Raw genomic sequence first — 22212 nt, 5'->3', positions numbered from 1 at the left:
TTAAGGTGATGAGCTGGCAGAGTTGTTAGCATGCTGAATGAAATGCTTAGCAGTATTCTGCCCATTACCACATTTTGAGTTCAAATTCTGCTGAACTTGACTTCGCCTTTCATCCTTTCAGAGTTGATAAATTAAGTACCAGTGAAATTCTGGGATCAATGTGATCAACTAGTCCCCGCCCCCAAAATTTCAGGCGTTGTGCCTATAATAGAAAGGATTATTATTATTATTATTATTATTATTATTATTATTATTATTATTATTATTATTATATTACTGTGCTGGGCAAAATGCTTAGCAGCATTCTATCCGTCTTTACACTCTGCATTCAAATTCTGCCAAGGTTGACTTTGTCTTTCATTCTCTTGGAGTCAATAATACAGGTACCAGTTGAACACTGGGGTTAATGTATTTGACTTGGCCCCTCTCCCAAACTTGCTGGCCTTGTGTCAAAATTTGAAATCATCATCATCATCATCATTATTATTATTATTATTATTATTATTATTATTATTATTATTATTATAAGACAGAAACAGTTGAACTCTTGACAACAACATTGCAATATTTAGTTGTGTAAAGTGGCTGGAATAGTTGAGACTAAAACCAGTATTTTGTCTTCATGTTTTGTATTTTAAATGATACTATGGTTGACTACTTTTCATTTTCCTGAGGTCAATAAAATAAATACCAGTCAAGTTTGTATTATGGATTTTACAGTTCCTGAAGATTTGCTGCTTGTGCCAAAGCTAGTAATCGTAATAATTATATCGTTATTGTTTACTTGGAGATGGTCATATTTTGTCAATTAAACATGCACACACTATATATTTGATCTTCACTTCAGCTTTATTATTATTATTATTTTAGATTCTTTGTCAAAACTCCTTCATTACACATCCTGTGACCTCTTCAGCAACTCTATCTCACATGTCTACTCTTATTCTTTATTTGGCAAAATATGACCATCCTTATCTATAATTATAACTATCTGTATCTGTTTCAGCACATGATTTCTTGTCAAGATTCTTGCAAAACAAATAGATGTCATTATTTTTTATTTATTTATTTATTTATTTATTTTATTTCAGTACTGCTTTGCACTGGGCTACAATTAGAAACCATACATCTGTTGTTGCTTTCCTTTTGACACATGGTGCAGATAAAAATATAAAAAATTTTGATGGTAACATCCCTGCTGAATTAACATCAGACTCCACCATACATCAGTTACTGGGAGGTAAGTAACTGTTTGTTATTCTAGTAAAACTCATATCATCATCATCATCATCATCATCATCATCATCATCATCATCATCATCATCATCATTTAACATCCATGTTTGATGCTGGCATGGATTAGATGGTTTGACAGGATTCAATGGGCCCTACTCCCCTGTCTAGTTTGGCATGGTTTCTATGGTTGAATGCCCTTCCCAATGTCAACCACTTTACAATGTGTACTGGTTGATGACAAACTCCAAGAGAGATGTATTCTCTCTTGAGTTAAGCCTGAGCAGCCAACTACTGTAATTAAATTAACTGTGCACCTTTTCCATGTTATTATCATTTAATGTCCATGCTCCAAGCTGGCATGAGTTGGATGGTTTGACAGGATTTGATGGGTCCAAGAATTGCAAAAGTCCTCCACTGTCTACTTTAGCACAGTTTCTATGGCTGGTTGCCCTTCCAAACGCCAGTCACTTTACAGCATGTACTAGGTGCTTTTTTCATGCCACTGGCACTAGTGAAGTTTCCATGCAACTTGCAAGACAATGAAATTGAGAAAGGTGCCTTTATCCTAGGAGATAAAGAGATAAAGTATGAGAGAAGTGACCTGCAGAGGGTTTACATGGCTACTTACATTTTAGAAGAGAGGATGAGGTTGATTAGGTGGGGAGGATGAGCTTGAATTAGAGATAAAAATAGTGGTAATGCAGGGTCTGTGTGGACCTTCATATATACTTAGGTCTAGTTATATTTTCTCTCTTCTCGAAAGCTTACAATCTCTGTACATACTGAATCTAACTATTTATACTTCATGCTCTTGGAGACCAATGTCTTTTCTTTACACAATCTGAGTCTCTAGCTATTTCTGGTCATCTCTTTTGGAGGACTTGAGTCCTTGTCCATGCTAAAGGTAACTTTATTGATTTTCTCTTTGAATTAGTCTTATGACTGTATATGATAGATCCAATAACCATCATCATCATCATCATCACCATCATCATTTAATGTCCATGTTTCATGCTGACATGGGTTGGATGATTTGACAGGATTCAATGTATCTGAACAATGCATCATATTCCAATGTTTGCCTTGGTATGGTTTCTACGACTGGATGCACTTCTTAACATCAATCTCCTTACAGTATCTACTGGGTGCTTTTCTCATAGGATCAATGCTAGTGAGGTACCATAAACTTTACAAGCTTTATGGCTTAAAGCTTGTAAGACTGAGATTGCCTTTGATTGAGAGAGGCTATAGTAGAGAGGTAGGCAGCTTCATATGTGAAGAGGAGGAGTTAAAATGAGGAAGATGGTGGTATAACAGAACAAGTTTATTGCTGTAGGGGAGCTTGATAGCTCCCCTACATTATTGAAGAGGTGATGGAAGTAGTTAGGATAGAACTGGTGGTGAGGCAAGTAGAAGTGAATGGGGATAAAACAGTAGGGTAAGTGAATATTATGAAGAACAATTGCTTAGGGATGATAAGTAGAGATGGCAGGGAAGAGGGAAGAATAAGTGACAACTACACTTACATGTCTTATCATCTGTCCTGGACAAACCACATCCTAAAACCAAAACTAAAAGTTACTTAAAATTCAAAATCAACAATTGCCTGAGTTTACAGGATGTCGCCAGTTAGTGGGAAAAGTTTATGGTTGGGTGGTGTTTCTTTATTCTCTTGGTTCTGTTGTAAGAGTAAGATGGCCAAACAGATTAACATTGCCTCAGTTTATCTGGATGTCAGAAATACTATTTAACCCTTTAGCATTCAGATTTCTCTATCAAATGTAATACTTATTTAGTCACGTTGTTTTGAATTAATCATGCATTATCTTGATGCTCTGAGATTTTGATGATGCAATTGCTTATTTTTAGAATAATATTAAAGCAGAAGTGTGAGAGGCCAGAATCTAGCTGATTTGAACATAAAACAAGTAGAATATTTTTGCTGGATATGGCTGGCTTAAATGCTAAAGGCTTAAGCATGTTATTTGTGTTAGACTGACATCTTATCCAGAGTGTTATATCTATATATATTTCCCCTTTGCTTTATGCCATTGAACTGACATTGAATACCAACTTTGATAACCCCTCAGAGTTTTGCGCTGGTATGGGCATGTGGCGAGAATGGATGAGGATAGCTGTGTGAAAAAGTGCCACACCCTAGCAGTTGAGGGAATCTGTGGAAGAGGTAGGCCCAGGAAGACCTGGGATGAGGTGGTGAGGCATGACCTTCAAACATTGGGCCTCACCGAGGCAATGACTTCTGACCGAGATCTTTGGAAATATACTGTGCGTAAGAAGACCCGGCAAGCCAAGTGAGACCTAAATCCAAGGCCTCTGCCAGGATGTGTACCTTCCTACGTTGGACACTAAACTCCGCTTGTGAAGACCTGTTGAGGCAAGTGAAATCGAACTAATCTTGACGGATGGCAACCATGCCATCGTCTCCTTCATTAGAAACAGAAACTCGGCTTGCGAAGACCTTTTGAGGCAAGCGAAATCGTGATGGCACCGGTGCCCTGGCACTTGTGCCAGTGGCACGTGTAAGGACATTCGAGCGAGATCATTGCCAGTGCTGCTGGACTGGCTCCTGTGCGGGTGGCATGTAAAAGACAACATTTTGAGCATGGCCGTTGCCAGTACCGCCTGACTGGCCTTCGTGCCGGTGGCACGTAAAAGCACCCACTACACTCTCAGAGTGGTTGGCGTTAGGAAGGGCATCCAGCTGTAGAAACTCTGCCAAATCAGATTGGAGCCTGGTGTAGCCATCTGGTTCACCAGTCCTCAGTCAAATCGTCCAACCCATGCTAGCATGGAAAGCGGACGTTAAACGATGATGATGATTCCCTATGTTGTGCTGTGGCTATTGCAAAAACTGTCTCTTTAATGGCTCTGTCTACCTAGCTGTAAATATTGAACTTTTCTATAGAGTGTCTTTATAGCTAGAGCCATTTGCATGCACTGAGCCATTTATAAATGAAGTATCTTAACAATGAGCACAGTGCAATATTGGTTATAGGATAGGACTTCTTGATCTTTCAATTTGCAGTTCTGCATACAATGAACTCAGCTATGAGTTCTTATATCCATCCTTCATTCTGAAAACCCTCCTTTCTCTACTCACATTTTACAGTGATTATCCTCCTGAGCCACCCAGTTATAACCTCCTTCTTCACTACACTCATAAATCTCTCACTCTCCCCATGCATTATGCCTTTCACCCTCTCTCTTGTAACCTGTATAACCACACATCTCTTCCTCTCCAAATTCATTTATATCATTGGTTACCTCCACCCTTTATCCACCATTTACTACATCCCTGCAACTCTACCTAATTGCTACAGTCATCACCTCCTCTATTTTCCCTATTTATCCCTTAAAACTTGTTCATCATTCAAGTTAACCCCTTCCGCATTCCCCATTTCTCACTCCCCTATATACTCTTGCAACTCATACCTGCCCTAACCCCCTATTCTGTCCCCACTCACTTCTAACTTCATGTCTTAATGGTTCATGCTGATACCACATCATCATTTTTATCACCAACTCTACTCCAGTCATTTCCACCCTCCTTTTTATGTGAGTAGCCATGTAGTTCTTCTATAGTAAGAAACCCATTCTGTTCTGGCCCTTCTCTCATATTTAAACCCCTCATTTCCTAGCATAAATCCATTTCTGTCTCCTGTAACTCCATCCAGTTGAAAGGCACCTTAGTCTTTTATGCTGCATGATGCCTTCACTAGAGCTGTGTAAAAAATGCATCCTGTGTATGCTGTAAAGTGGCTAGCATTAGAAAAAGGCATCCATTTGCAGGAACCATGTTGGAGCAAATGTTAGCATACAATGGAATGTTCGGACCCAATGGTCCTGTCAAACCATTCTAACATGAAACATGAACGTTAAATGTTCATGATGATGATGTATATATCACTCATGCCAGCATGGAAGGCAGATGTTATCAATGATGATGATGAAGATTGACATATATATATATATATATATATATATATATATATATATATAGCTGTGATCAAAGTATGTATGTATATGGCTAAGATCAAAGTATATGTGTGTGTGTGTGTGCATATAAATACACATACACACACACACATATATAAAATCATCATTTAACATCTGTACTCCATGCTGGCATGAGTTGGACAGTATGACAGGAGTAGCTACCCAGACAACTGTGCTGAGTTCTATCGTCTGATTTTGTGTGGTTTCTATGGCTGGAGGCCCTTCCTAATGCCAACCACTTCACAGAATGTACTGGATACTTTTTACATGGCACCAGCACTGGCAAAGACACCAAACAACTTGCAAGAAGATCCCTTCAACTGTTAGGAAGGTAGGTTTGTGCTAGTTGAAGAAAAGTTATGGTATAATAGATGGACAGAAGCAGTTGTCTTGCTGTAAAGGAGATACATATCTGCTCCAGTCAAAAAAGGGAAGAGAAAGAGAGAGGTGGGGAATAGGCAGAGAGAAGATTATGATAGAAATGTGTTGGGGTGTACCATCAAGGTACAGTGGGGGTGAACACACACACACACTTAAATATACTGAATAGAAACACCTAAATGTACTAAATGTGTACATATGTCAAATCACTTAAATTAACTGTGCTTCTCTCCTACAAATCTGTTGCTGTTTATAGAAATAGCTACTCGTGGTGTTGCTTATACTGGAAACCCACTAGGAATGAAAATATGGATAAGATACTGGGTGGACCCAAACAAAATTGAAAATAAAAAAGACGAACGCAAAGGATCAGGTGAAGCATAAAATTACATACCCTGCCAAGCGTTGCAGCATAATCATCAGCAGGGAAGAGAAAGAGAGTGAGACAGGAAGGCCCAAGAATGAAATGAACTGGAAGAGTGACATCAATAAAGGGACAAGATAGGGAGGGAGAGAGACTGTTAGGAAGGTAAATGTCACAGAAGAGTCTCAGTAAAGAAAATAGGGATCTTTTTGGTTCGACGGGCAACACTTGTTTTCTTAACGAAACACTTTCAAACTTGGGATACTGGTAGAATGTGTCATATAAAACATCTTTTTCTCTTAGCCTTCTTAACAAAAATTAGTTCTTAATAAGTTATTTCATGTTAAAGTTGTCGTATTTGTGTAATTTCAACCAATCACTGACGTCTATTGAGGTGAAAACAATTACTGCCTTGGAATGTAAACAACGGTGTCATGGGATCTTTTCCCTTGAATAAAATGAGTGCCGTTGTTTCTCAACAACAACTATCGGCGGTAGTTATTTATAACATCGTTCGTGCGTTTGTGTTAGGGTTTTAAGGTTAGAGTTGGGGTTAGAGTTAGGGTTATGGTTATAAGTTATAGGGTTTTAGGGTTAGGGTTATGAGTGAGGTTATGGCAAAAATAATCATAACCCTAACCGTAACCCTAAAACTAACTTTAACTCTAAAACCGGAACCCTAAAACCCTAAAGCTAAAACCAGTACAAACGCACGAACGATGTTATAAATAACAGTACCGCCGATAGTTGTTGTTCACAAACAACGGCACTAATTTTATTCAAGGGAAAAGATCCCATAACACCGTTAGAATATGTTGTTTACATTCTACGGCACTAATTGTTTTCAGCTCAATAGACGTCAGTGATTGGTTGAAATTACCGAAATACGACAACTTTTTACACGAAATAACTTCGAATACAAAAATTTTTATCTGTTCTATAACACAAAATATACAAGTATACGAAGTTTGAAAGTGTTTCGGTACCAAAAACACTACATAAAACAAATGAAAAATGTTGCCCGTCAAACCAAAATGATCCGAAAATAGAAATGAAAAAGAGAGCAATGTAGTAACAATTCTCAATGTTTTATGAAAAGAATATTTCTTGAAGTTGGTTGCTGAAGGGATACTGGTAGGGCCAACTATGTAAAGTTTGTGTTTGGAGATATAAAAATGTACTTGATTTGGATAGACCATGTGCTGAGTACACGAGGGGTTTTTTTATGTTTTGCTTACATATAATGTACACATCTGAATTTGGTACCCCTGCTTATTCACGATTCAGCATTCATGGTCCCTGTTATTCGCGGAATCATAAATATCGTCCGTGATTTTTATGGCTTTTTTCGTGGCAATATATATTTTTTCACACTTTTAAGACTAAATTATTAATAACAATAAACTGTATTTGTGGGCTTACTGGATGCCCTTCACGGTTTTCTCCTTCTACGTCGCTTGATTGTTTTAGATACAAGTACACTGTATCAATTTTGTATCTTGTATTCCTGCTTTCAATCAAAGCTTGCGAATTAGTATAGCGACATTTATCTATATTTCACACATACACACTCTCTCTCTCCCTCTCTCACTGTATTTTTCTCTCAACAACAACAACCTCTCATTGTTGTGAATGTGTGTGTATATATATATATATATATATATATATAGTGTATCGCACCAGTATTACTTGGGCTACTGATGACAGATCAAAGATACAACACGAGACTAAACGTTAATTGCTACATTTGATCATACACATTGTTTATTTCAACAGGATAATTTTTAAGGTCATGAGCGAATATAGCCTAATTGAAATTAGGTTACTTGCTGCTCTCTCTCTCTCTCTCTCTCTCTTATTATTGTTATAATATAGGTTACTTTATCTAATAGTAGTACAAACTAAATTTTTCAAAACCATGATTGTTTTTAATCTCTGCTTAATCTCCCATTGGTGATTATGCACATATTAGATGAAAGGAAGATTTTGTAGGTTTTTTTTTTGGTGGTGGTGGTGGGGGGACTGCATCCAGTGGCTATCTCGAGTATTTTGTTGAGTGCTGTGTTTTTCGCAGTGTCTTATTAAAACCCTAAGATGCCACCCAAACGCCCTACACTTTCTAAGGCAGTGAACCTAAATGCCAAAAAAAGGTTATGATGCTCCATGAGAAGGTACAACTGTTGGATATGTTCTGGGAAGGTAAAGTTATGCTGTCGCTATTATGTTGTCAACGAAATCACCATATGCTACATAAAGAAGAACGAGATGGCAATCAGGACTACCATAGCAGTAAGTTTCTGTGAAAGTGCCAAAAAGATAACGATAGTGAGAAATAAGCACTTCCTCAGGATGGAATCTACCTTGGCATTGTGGATCAGTGACTGCAAGAAGGAAAACATCCCCTTGAGCAGTAACATCATTCACGAAAAAGCACTGAAATTATACCAGCAGTTCAACAGAGAAGACAGAGCAGAAGGCACCAAAGAACTGCAACCAAGACAATTGACAGCACCGGAGCCTGAAGATTTTCAAGCCAGCAAGGGATAGTTTGATCATTTCCAGAAATGGTTTAAAATAAAGTGTGTTTCCCTGCATGGAGAGACAGCATCAGCCACCAAAGTAGCCACTGAGAAGTACCTTGAGACCTTCAGTTAGATCATCGAGGACAAGGGATACAAGCCAGAACTGACTTTCAATATGAACAAGACTGGCTTGTTCTGGAAGAAGATGCCTTCCAGAACGTACATCATGAAGGACGAAGCCAGAGCCCCAAGATTTAAAGCACAGAAGGACAGAGTAATGCTAATTACGTGTGGCAATGCTGCTGGCTTCATAATGAAACCAAGATTTATCTACAAGTCTGCAAACCTTAGGGCCTTCAAAAATAAGAATAAAAACCTGCTGCCTGTCCACTGGATGCACAACCCCAAGGTCTGGATTACTAAAAGTCTAACTTTGAACTGGTTCCACCAATGCTTCATCCCTCAAGTCAAGGAATACCTCCAAAACGTATGCATGGAATTCAAAGTGTTGCTTGTTATGGACAATGCTGGTGGTCACTCTTTAGATCTGAATCACGAGGGAGTTCAAGTCGAGTTCCTCCCTGCCAACACCACCTCCCTCATCCAGCCTATGGATCAAGGCGTGATCTGTGCCTTCAAGGCACTTTACACTCAGAACTCTCTCCAACACCTTGGATTCAGATGAGAATTTCAAGTTAAAGGAGTACTGGCATAACTTCATGATCGCAACGTGCCTGTCAGTCATCCACGCTACTCTTAAAGACATGAAAAAAGAAACCTTCATTGCATGCTAGAAGAATGTGTGGCCAGAGAGGCCAGGACTGCGAGGGCTTTTCACCTGAAGTTATTCAGCGTGAGGCTGTCAAGAAAGCGGTGAAACTGGCAAAGGTACTTGGTGAAGGTTTTGACCTCATCGATGACCACTCTGAAACCCTAACAGACAAAGATTTGTTGGAATTAATGAAGTCTGCCAGTGAAGAAGAGGAGGAAGTGCCAGATCCAGAGGAAGAGGAGGATGAGATGGGCCTGGCATTCGAACGTCTGTCCAACCTTTTAAGGACAGTAAAAGAATTGCAAGGGAAGGTGGAAGCATGGGATCCCTATATAGTTCGGTCCCTCTAATTTAAAAATGCCATCAATGCTGCCATGCAGACATATAAAACTCTCCTCACGACCATGAAGAAACAACAACAGCAACTTCCCATCACAATTTTCCTCAAGGCTTCCAAGAAAGCCTTGCATGAAGATACGACATCCCCTAAAACACCTGAAGAACAGGTGTCACCTGAAGAACAGGTGTCACCTGAAGAGCTTTAAATCTTCTTTGCTGTGCAGTCATTACCATCATTATTTTCATCATCATCATCATCATCTTAAATCAATATTATTTATTATTGGTGAGTAACCTTACATTTTACTTTATTTTTATTAAATTAGTATTAAATATATATATATACATATACATATATAAAATACAAAATGGGACAAGAACCCAGGACATCCAGACAGTTAGAGGATACAAAAAAGGAACAACAAAACATCCAGATAGACGATACAAAGAAAACAAGGGTGGGTCATTCAGAGTTTTCTTTCCTCAGTCGAGTTCCAGATTATCTTTGCAATATCGGCTGGTTATACTCGAATTTGCTCCAATCTGGACAGCCCCAAGGAAAAACTAAGCTAAGAGCATTAGATTCCTTGGAAGAAAGCAGCAAATGAATATGAAAACAAGGACGGAAAAAAATGGAGAATGTTACACAAATACAAATAACAAGACATAACAACAGACGTCTTTCAACTAAGGATGAATTAAATCAAGCTGGCATGTATGGAAATAAAGCCTTACAAGGGATACAAGATTTCACAGGCACAGGGAGGAATATAGATGTTGCACGGACGAACCAAAAAAGAAAGATCAGGTTTGGTTGAACACCAGTCACGTGCGGTGAGAAGAGAGAGAAGTAGAGGCAGAGAGACAGAAGAATTAAGGAGGAGCACAGGGACACAGTGAAGTGAAAAGAGGAGGGAAAGTGAGCAAGAAGAGAAGGCAAAGAAATGTATTTTTGATATATACATATATATATATATATTATGTCATATTTTGACATTTATAGGCATTTTTATGGACCATGTCCAATATTCATGATTTTTCACTATTCGCGGGTACTCTAGGAACATAACCCCTGCGAATATCTGGGGACTACTGTATACCAAAATAGACCAGCCCAAAATTTAACAGCCATTTAATTAAATAGCCAATTAACAGTAGGAATGCTCCAAATATGTTTTATTACCCCTACTTCCTTTTCAACCCTTTATTGTTTTCTTCTTTTCCTTTCATTCTAGTCTCAGATGCTGCTGCTTTGGATATAAAGGAACCCAACTTACCAATTCATCCAAATTACTTAGCTCATCCTCCATTTCCGCACACAACTCCTACGCAGTCCACACCTTCAAGTGCCCCTCAACAGCTGCCTCCATCCAAAGGACTATATTCATATAACACTGAGAATGGTTTGTAGAAACATTATTCTCTTTGTCTTGATATTTTCACCTTCCTTTTTTTTTGTTATCTCCCTCTATCTTCTCTGCTGTCTCCTATGCTATCGTTTTTCATTTCTCTGTATCCCTCTTTTTTTCTGTTCACTCTTTTCTGTTGCTCACTTTTGTTTCTTTTATGCTATTTCCACCTTTTCCTTTTCCTTTTTTTTTTTTTTTTTTTGCTGTCCCTCTGTATTGGTTTCAAATTTTGGCACAATGCCAGCTACTTCAGGGGAGTGGGTAAGTCAATTACATCAACCCTATTACTCAACTGGTACTTATTTTATCAACTCTGAAAGGATGAAAGGTAAAGTCGACCTCAGCAGAGTTTGAACTCAGAATGTAAAGACAATGAAATGACACTAATTATTTTGCCCGGCATTCTAACAATTCTTCCAGCTTGCTGCCTGCTATCCCTGTATATTGTTGAAACATCTGCAGAGATCAAACTAATGATTTTCAGTGTCCTCCTTATGCTAACAAATGAGGATACAAACATTAAATCCATTAAATGAGACCTAACATACAGTATAATGTTTTAATGTTGGACACTGAATATCAGTATCTTATTTTCCTCTTCTAAATGACAAATACCTCTTGCAGGAATAATTACTTCCCTTATACCGATATTCTATTTGGGAGGCGAAATTTGTTTCAATGCATTGAACACTACAGGATCTGGCAATAAACATCAGCTCAGTGAACTATGATGTTTCTTGAAAGAAATAAATAGACATTTTGTAGTTAGTAGTTGTTTAAGCCCTATCCTCCTCAAATTATCCCCAATCCAACAGGTCTATATCTGAGCATTCCAGTTGTGACCATCCTATCCTTTATTCAAACATAGTGTATCAAGGACTACATTATCCACTGTGTCCTTCCTTATTTCAGATGGTATTAGTATGTTTTTTAAGGGTGATTTGGCTGCTATTTCTAGCAGACTGAGCTAACACACAGTACTCCTTTATTGGATTGGGTTCCAAAGCTTTTGAAGATTAAAGTAAGAATCAGTTCATTATCGATGATGCTCAACCATTCCTCACCAGTCCCTAAGAAGTGTGTGAAAGCTTGCATAAAATGATGCTGGATCAATTGTTGTTGTCATTTGCATAATACCATTGTTGGTGCAGTGCGTTCTCCTCCTCCTCCTCATCATCATTTAATGTCTGTTTTCCATGCTGGTATGGGTTGTGTAGTTTACAGGATTCAACAAGTTGAAGGACTACATTGAGCTCCAGTGTCTGTTTCAGCATGGTTTCTATACCTGAATGCCTTTCCTAATGCCAACTGCTTCACAGAGTGTACTGCACATTTTTTTTTTTCATAACACTGGCACTAGTGAGGTCATCTGTAACTTTGCAAGAGAAGGACAAAGTTCCCTTGACTGGGTGGAGTTTAGTACAAGTCTTTATGCCAGGTATTGAGATGCTGAAATACAGTAGAGGAACAGGCTCAGGTATCTTGCTATAAAGGAGATAAAAAGCTACCCCACATTATATAAGGGTGAGTGGGGATAACTGGATGGAAGACAAAGATGCTGGTAGTGAGACTTGCAAGTTACAAAAAGGTGAGTATATAAGAGATCAGAAATGGAGATGTTCATAGATAGGTGGGTAAGTTCATTAGAGTGTAATAGGAGAGTGACAGACAGTTAGAGTGAGATAGAGATGAATGTAGTGAATGATGAACAAGGGTGGAGGTTTTTATTGGTGACAAGTATCAGATTGGAGGAGGAAGTGAAAGAACTAAGAGTGGCTCAAGAAGGAGGTGATATGTAGCAGTACAGGAATGGTAAAGAGCAGTAGTATAATAAACCTGTAGATAGATCAGGAAATAGGGAGATGATGTGCATGGTTGAAGAGTGGTTGGAGAGCAAGAAAGAGATGTATTGTGACAGAGATGGAGAGGTGGTTATTGTGAATGAAGGAGAAAGGTGGTTGTGATCATTGACAGCAGGTTTGGGATGATGTTGAGAATAGTGGCAGATATGAGGTATTAAAGATAAGATATGGCAGTCCTAAGATGTAGCTCAAAGGAATTAGTTACAGCTCATGGTTCTAAACAAATGTAGTTGCTATTTTCCTTTCCTTTCTTTTCTTAATTTCTTTCTTTCTTTCTTTCTTTCTTTCTTTCTTTTGTCTTTTGTTACAGTCACAGATGCCACTGCTGCTTTGGATATAAAAGAACAGAACATACCAATACATTCAAATTACCAGGCACATCGAACAATGCCACACGCAAACCCTGCACAACCTGCTCTCAGTGGTGTTCCACAGCAGCAGATGGCACCATCCAAAGGTTTATTTGCCTTTAACCTTGAAAATGGTTAGTAGCTTCATCATGTTAATTTTTATATAGATTGATTGGAATTGAAAACTAGAGAAGAATAAGCAAGCTATAGATATAACTTCTAACCTTTTAAGCAAAAGATAGTATTGGAATCAGTTTTTGTTTCTAAATTTTTTTATATCATTATCATTTTGATATCCACTTTTCCATGCTCCCATAGGTTGGACAGAATTCACTGAGGCAGATTTTTCTACAGTTAAATGAGATGCCCTTCCTGTCATCAGTCCTCACCTGTTTCCAAGCAAGTCAATATTTGCCTATGGCCAGACATATTTTTTTACAGATCATTTATGTGACCATGATGCATGTTTACTACCAACATGATATCAGGACAAGGGTACACACTAACACATGCACACATATATATATATGATGGACTTCTTTCAGTTTCTGTCTACCAAATCCATTCAAAAAGCTTTGTTGGCCTAGGGCTATAGTAGAAGACACTTGCCCAAGGTGCCACACAATGGGACAGAACTTGAAACCACATAATTGGGAAGTAAGCTTCTTAACCACACAGTCACGTCTGCACCTATTTAACATATAATCCTAATTCAAGACCACAAACTAACAACACATTCATTAATTGTTCAGTCTTCCCTTCTCTTACAGTTGTAAGATGTACTTCTCCTATAATGGCTACATACAATTAGATGGGCTAGATGATGCAGCTGTCCATAACCATGAACTTTACATGTTTAAATTGTTCTTTTGTATCAAAAATCTTTTTGACTATGCAGGTTGTAAGTGTTTATGATTTCTTGCAGCCCTTACTTATAGAGATGCTGCTGCTTTAAATGGTATGTCCTAGAGAAGGGATTGACAAGTTAGGTATCTTCTATGAAAGTATCTAATTTGCTCAATACAGCAGCTAAACTTCCTTGATACATCTCATTGCTGTGGTCACAACAGGAACTTTTGTCACTAGATCTAAATCTTGGGATAATTTGCTTCCCAGGAAAAGATTTTCATAGCTAAAACATTAAGTGACTGAAAGTGGCTCGTATTGTTGATGATGATGTTTGAGACAGTATCATTGTTGTGTGTTCATGCATAAGTGTGATGATATATTGTAAGATTGTCTTCTTTTTACCTGTAACAATTGTCTTTGTATTGCTGAAAGAAACAATGCTGTTGTGTCCCTATTGAAGAATATTTTCAAACTTTCTGTTCATGGAAGTAATGAAAATATAATGTAAAGAATTGAGGTGTTGTTGAGAATGATAGCAGATATGAGAGTCCAAAGATGTAGCTCAAAGGAAAGTGTTACCCATGATTAACAGTTTGTGGTTAGAAATAGTAATTCATAAATGTAAAAGAGAGAAGAACAAAAGTGGCATAAACTGAATCGTGATACATGGCAGTTAATAAAACATGGGTTGGTGAGAGCTGTGTCAGCACATGTAATAAGGTTGTCTTGTAGGATACTTCTGATTTAAGGGTGAGGAAATGAATAAAGTTCACAACCAAACAATTTAATTAAGAAGTTCTAACATCAGGAATGTTGCCTACATTCACCGGAGTATGTAAATAAGTTTTGTCTGATGAAAAAGGACCTTTGATTGAACATGATTGAAATTAACACAGTAAAAGCAATAGATGCACAAATATCTCAAAAATCTCTGTAGAAATTGTTGCATTCACATACAAGTGCAGGCATGGCTAGGTACTGGTATGGGTGTGTGTTGTTGAGAGGTTTGCTTCCCAACCACATAATTTCAGGTTCAATTTAATACTCAAGGTGCCAGTGTAAACCCAATGACACTTGGCCCAGGCTGACCAAAACCTTGAGAGTAGATTTGGTAGGCAGAAACTGAAAGAAGCTTGTAATGTATCAGGTCATTAAGAATGAAGTGTCTGATTTTGAACTGAAAGTTTATTTTACTTTATCTCAACAAAAAGCAATGCAGTTAATTTAAGTATGCTCCTAATTTATCAACATAATTTTGCCATTTTATCGGTAGATTATTTATGCCAGTAGCAAAGAATTATGGAGAGCAAGAGGTAATGAAATCATGAAAGGTTGTTTTTGCATCTTCTTAAAATTAAATTTTTTTTCATTTCAAAAAGTTGTCTAATGCCTGGAAAACATGATAGTCAGTTGGTGCAAGGTCTGGTGAATTATGGTGGCTGACTAAGTACTTCCACGTTCAGTTCCTGTAACTTGAGTAGCATTTTTTGTGCCACATGTGGTCAACCATTGTCTTGCAAAAGAATTGGCCTGTCTCTATTGACCAATCTTGGTTGTTTAATTGCAAGTTCACTCATCATTTCATCCAACTGGTTGATGTATACATCCAGTGTAATTGACTTACCAGGTCTCATGAAGCTGTTGTGGATGACACCTGTGCTGGACCACCAAACAGATACCATTAGCTTTTTTTGGTGAATATTCTTTTTTGGATTGTGTTTTGGCACTTCGTCTCTATCCAACTATCATGCAGAACATTTGCCATTGTTGAAAAGAATCCATTTTTCATCACATGTAACAATACGATGCAAAAATGGTTTGCTTTTATGCCACAACAGCAAGTTTCAAGACAACATGTCATTTGATGCTTGTTCAGTTCGTGTGGTATCCACATGTCCAGCTTCTTTACCTTACCGATTTGTTTCAGATGGTCTGATACAGTTGGAATGGAAATATCAGACCTTGCTGCTAACTCACGTAGTTTGAAATGTATCCACTTCCACTACAGTTTCCAGCTCCTCATTATCCACCTTGGTCTCAGGTAACCACGAGGCTGATTTTTAAGAGTAAAGTCACTAGACTGAAACTTCTGAAACCATCGACATACAGTGCACTCAGTCACAACATCTTCACGAAACACCTCATTGATGTTTTGAGCTGTCTGGGATGCATTGGTTCCATGATGGAACTCATATTCATAAACAACACAATTTTTTTATCTATCCATGGGTTCACAAAAATTGATTTACAAGAGAAAACTCACGATATAATCAGACACCATGAACTGCATTTCGAAAATTGACGATGTAACTCTTCAGTGTTGTAAAACAAAGAATTGTCAGGATAAAACACTTGAATAATCGACTGTCAAACTTGGTGCATAAGAAACTTGGACATTTCATTGTTAATGACCTGATGCATATTGTATATGAGTGTCACTATCATACAAGTAGTGTCATTCAATTCCAATATTCTGTAGAAACCTGTCTGGCCAAAAAGAAATATTTCCTTGCTTGAAAATAGGTGAGGGTTGGTAATGGGGGAGGACATCCATCTGTAGAAAATCTTCAATAAACACTATCTGACCCCTCCAAGTATGGAAAAAGTGAATGTTAAAACAATGATGATAATATGACACACATGCATAAACATACATAAATACACTTGAAAATGTATAATAAGCATAGATATTAATTTGTTTATCTGTTTTCCAGAAATCGTCCTCAGAGCAAGAGTTGCCAATGTTGAAGAACAAGATTACATAGAAATAGAGTTGGATCGGTCTTCATTGACATTTGATGCCCTCCTGAACTTGTTGTGTCAAGAACTGAACATTGATAAACGCCTTGTATATAAAATACGTAAATTGCCCAATACGATCATCCGCAAAGACAAAGATGTGAAGCGTCTTGTGGATTTCCAAGAATTAGAACTTATTCTTACTAACAAAGCCATCAGTGCCTCATCTCGGACTTATGGTGTTGGCACAAAACTGAAGTCTGAACAAATTTTGTATTAAAAAATGTACTACAAGCTCATGCACGAGCATGCATGCACATGCTCACTTTCTCTCTCTCTCTCCCTCTCTCTCTCTCTCTCTCTTTCACATGCATGTAAACTTTGAAAGGAATGAGCTAAGCATCTATTATCCTTAATATTATAATGATAGTGGGGTGACTGGCAGATTCTGTAGGGCAATAGACTAAAGCTCTTTATGTTCTGAGTTCACTTACTACTAATATTGACTTTCACTTTCATCCATCTAGATGAAATGAGGTCTTCATTTGATCAACTTTAAATAAGTTGATAGAATGAAGTACTAGTCAAGTACTAGGGTCTACCCTCCACGCCCCAAAAGACGTCTGGCTTTGTGCCTATATGAGTAATTATTATTATTGATGACCTGGCAGAATTGTTAACATGTCAGACAAAATGCTTAACAGAATTTCTTCTGGTTCTTTACATCTTGAGATCAAATTCCATCGAGGTTGACTTATTTTTCATTCTTTTGGGGTTGATAAAATAAATACCAGTTGAACACTGGGGTTGATGTATTTGACTAGCCCCCTCCTCCAAAATTTCAGGCCTTGTGTCTATAATAGGAAGGATTATTATTAGGTTGGTGTGACTGGCAGAATTGTTAGAGCATCAGACAAAATACTTTGAGGTAGTTGTTCTGGCTCTTTACTTTTACTTTCTGTGTTCAAATTTTGTTGAGGTCAACTTTTCCTTTCAGTTTTCTAGTCCTTGATTGATACTTTATTTTATCAACCTTTCTAGGGTTGATTAATATAAAATATTAGTAGTCAAGTACTGTAATCAACTCATTCTTCCCCACAAAATTTTTGGTCTTGTGCTTGTGTCTATTTAAGAAATCATTATCAGGTTGCTAGGTAGCAGAATGCTGAATAAAATTAATGTCTTGCTGTATTTAGTTGTTCTCTTACTTTCCAAGTTCAAATCCTGCCAGTGACAACTTCACATTTCATTCTTTTGGAGTTGAATAAAAGAAACTTCAAATAAGTACCAATCAAGCACTAAGGACAGTTAAACCAATTATACACTTCTGTCCCCCACTTCAAATAATTGTGACATTCTGCCAACGCAGAAGACCATAAATAAATTATTATGATTACTATATTTAGAAAAGTTGTTGTGATGGCTGTATCATTAAAGCAACAGCCTCAATCAGTGCATTACAGTATTTAGTTTTGTCCCTCACAGTTCTGAGTTCAACTCCCATTGAGGTCAACTTTGCCTTACAATCCCTCTTGGGTCAATAAAATAAGTATCAGTAATTGGCTGGAATGAATTAATTTTATTTTACTCTGTTCCTATAAAATAATTATGTCTACAAGAGTGGTGGATGGCAAAATCAGTGGTTTTCAACTAGCAATAACCACGCCTCAGACAACCCCCACTGGTGATACAAAATGCCTTGTGGTATTTAGTTACATCCTTCTGAATTCTAAGTTCAAATCCTAACAGGATCAACATAGTCATTCATCATTCTAGGATTGATGAAACAAGTACCTGTCAAGTACTGGTACAGTTCAAACCAAATTTTTCCTCAACCCTTCAAAACAATAAAAAAAAAATTTAATTTAGGCTTAGTCCCTAAGATTGAAATCATATTTACTAGGGCAGATTTGTTATTTTTATTAATGCAGTGGTTAAGTTTTGAGAGAGACCAAGTTTACAGATCTAGTTTCTATTTTTAGATGGAAGTGCTTCATTTTGTTTACATCACTAATGCTTTTCAGAAAGGCATAAACATCATAAATTCACATAAACTGAAGGCATTGACTTTTTAAATATCTCAAGCTTCTACCCTATCTAAGAAATGCCAGATAATAATAATAATAATAATAATAATTACACTTTTATTTCTTTGCTGTCAAAAAAGCCTTGGGAGAAAATGATGGCTCCTTCAAATTATTACATAATATATTTTTTTCAATCAAAAACATTAGTTTTGCAAATTTGAAGAGGGATTAGTTTTCTAAATAATTAATAAGAGAAACAGCTCAAAATTCAGAGCAGTTTAGTGGTATGATTTCTTTTAATACAGTACGATGTTTTTGTTCACTTGTGCTGACTTACAAAGTTATAAAGAACCTGAGCTTTCAAAAAATGACAGCTAATATTAACAAACAGGTTAACATGGGTTAAAATTTTAGTTGGTTCTCATTATTTTTCTTTATTTCCCATATTCTTAATTGTACTTATATTTACATTTTGTTTCCACATACACATATATATATTTTGTTTTTACACACATGCATATATATTTATGTTTCTTTCCGTATTTTTATTTATATAGATGTTCATATGCAAATAACACATATTCCAGCATACTTTAAAATAATTCTTAAAAATAATTTGCCAAAACCTGGTTCACATTCTTTATAGAATTTGAACTTCATCACAGTTCTTCTTTCATTCTTAGTACATAAAAACTATCCAAAATATTTTTTAGTAAAATTTTCCTTCAACTGATTCACATATCATTTTATATACTCAGAATACATGATGTGTGCACATCAGTATATCACATACCATATTTCAGTATTCCACCTAAACAACACCATCTCATGTATGATAAAGTGATGAATGAAGATTAGTAAGCCTTGTAAGAGGCTAAGGAGATGTGATACAATGAACCAACTGACTGGGTTTGGATTTTTCACCCTCCTAACTGGTTTTTGCTTATTTCTATGACTTCCAAATGTCATCAAACTTCTTAGTGTGGCATGTGTGTACACTATAGATCTCTAACTATCAACTGTACCTATCAAAATGGACAGAAATGCATATATATATATATATATATATATATGAACACACCTGCACATATAGCATGTATACACCTGTTTATTATAATTACACCGATACCTCAATTACTAAAATAAATATGTTCCACTTTTTTTTACTCTGCTATGAGGAAGTTTGTTGCTAGAAGAAGTTCTTTTAATTATTGAAAGAAATATACATTCATTTCAAATACAATGTCAATATATAAAATCTTTTGAAGAGAATTATATGTAATTTAATAAAAAGCATGCTGTTATACTTTAGTTTGTGTAACAAATAAAAAATGTAAAGCAATGAAAAATATGGTATGACTGGTTGTGTTAGGTTTTTATTTTTATTGTGGTCTTCTAATTCTTCTTTATAACAGTTCATTGATATCATTACAGATCTCCCATTGCTGCATTCAGATTTTGGATTGTTTTGTGAAGGTCAATCTAATGCACAAATTATTTCACCAAGGTCTTTGTTGTTAAAACCAGTGTTAGAGGAATCTCCTTTTTGCTATCTGGAACTATACACTTGTGATTCTGTTAAAATATGGTCTTCATAGGTTTAAGTGACTTGTTAAGTTTCTTGCTTCATCTGATGAAAGTTATTGCTTTTTTCTTATCAGTACCTTGGGAGAGTGACACTTGTGAACCCTTATCCACTCAGACACAAGGATTTTGCCATATTTACTACATTTATTTTATTGCTTATGCTTGTTAGTTTAGAAGTATTATGTTCACTTGAATTTTGTATGGCAACTATTATATTAAATTGATTTATTATGGTTTTTAAAGTTGACCGAGAAAGTCCTAATAATTCCATAACATTTATGTTCCATTTGTTTTATAATTTATAGTTTGGTAGCTATTAATATTGCTTTAAGTTTACATGACAAGTTGAAATAACAAGAGTACTAAATGAATCTTTGTAAAAAAAATTATCGCCATCATTTTAATGTCTACTTTTCCATGCTTGTATGGCTCATATACTGGAACATGGGGTAGAGTTTTCTGTGGCCAAATGCCCTTCCTAATGGCAATCCTCACTTCCAAGCAAGGTTATAATCTTCCTGTCTATCAAACAACAAACAGCCCAAATTGAAAACAAATGACGCTAATTGAGCCTTTTCTTTATAAAGATCATGCAACCCAAACATGCTTTTGTATTGGACTATAATCATATGAGACTGTCTGTGTGAATAGTGAGGCCTTTGTTTACAATCAGCAAACACACATGAAGTTGAGGGGGAAATAACACACACCCAAATATATACACTTTCAGACACACAACTTTATATATATGTGTGTGTATGTATGTATATATTTATATTAAGTTTCTTTCAACTTCTATCTACCAAATCCACTTACAAGGCTTTGGTCAGCCCAGGCTATAGCAGAAGATGATTACCCAAAGTGTCATGAAACCTGAAAACATTTTTGGGAAGTGTACTTTAAGTTTTGAAATTGTTATACAAGTGTTACAATAACAGACTCCAAAATGCAAAAGCAGACAAACTGTGATTGACTGATTTTTCTTTCTTTTATGTGCACTAATAAAACAACAAAATGTTTCTTTATGAGAAAGACACAAATTTGAGTGGGAACGTCTGTGGTCAGGCAAGCAATGAAGATGTCCATTTTTATCATGACCTTGTCTGTTAAATTGCTGCAATATTAAGCTTTGTCATAAATAGGTTTCATTTAAAGAAGAAATATAAAACGAGGTATTGGTACATAAACACACACATGCTCATGCAACATAAACTAAAAAGAGCCCTTTTTGCAGACCTAATTTTGTAAATTCTATTTAGAGTATTATTAATTCTTCATTTTCTTTTCTTTACCTTTTTTGAACTACGAAGTTAGCACACAACTCTTGATGAAGGAATGTGTAAATTCATATTTTGTTATCACTTGATACTGAAATGATTATCACATGACTGATACAGTGTTAATTTGCCATTATGATATTAAATATTACAATTGTAAACTTGTCCTCATGTTGTCATTTTGTTACACTGTGCTAATGTTGGAATCTATTGACAATTCCTATCCTAGTCTTATGTATTGAGTTCAAATCGCTTTATCATAATCATCATTTAACATTTAAACCAGCCCAAATATTCTACCAGTTTTATGTTCAAACTGGCCAGATCCAGCCCCTTGCACTACCCTACTATGTCATTCTAAAAGTAAACAATAATCTCATTGAAACCTGAAGCCACAAGATAATACATGATTAATTGAAAGTAATGTGAATAAAAATGCATTACATTTGACAGTTATCTGAGTGCTAAAGGGTTAATGTTG

At 36.5% G+C, this 22212-nt stretch overlaps 1 protein-coding gene across 2 annotated transcripts in view; it reads left to right on the top strand.

Moving 5' to 3' along the window:
- LOC106870656 (ankyrin repeat domain-containing protein 40) overlaps positions 1-21892 on the top strand; it is a 43766-nt gene extending 21874 nt beyond the window's left edge. For both annotated transcript variants that reach the window (XM_014916805.2, XM_014916806.2), the window contains exons 2-5: positions 1092-1240; positions 10867-11034; positions 13213-13386; positions 16816-21892. In XM_014916805.2, the coding sequence (XP_014772291.1) occupies positions 1092-1240; positions 10867-11034; positions 13213-13386; positions 16816-17120 (796 nt within the window). In that variant the 3' untranslated portion in view covers positions 17121-21892. The remainder of the gene's footprint in view (positions 1-1091; positions 1241-10866; positions 11035-13212; positions 13387-16815) is intronic.
- The last annotated feature ends 320 nt before the right edge of the window (positions 21893-22212 follow it).

Source organism: Octopus bimaculoides, chromosome 7 (assembly GCF_001194135.2).
Source record: "Octopus bimaculoides isolate UCB-OBI-ISO-001 chromosome 7, ASM119413v2, whole genome shotgun sequence".
NCBI lineage: Eukaryota > Metazoa > Mollusca > Cephalopoda > Octopoda > Octopodidae > Octopus > Octopus bimaculoides.
The sequence above is the reverse complement of the archived record's forward strand: the minus strand, read 5'-3'. Positions and strand labels throughout refer to the sequence as shown.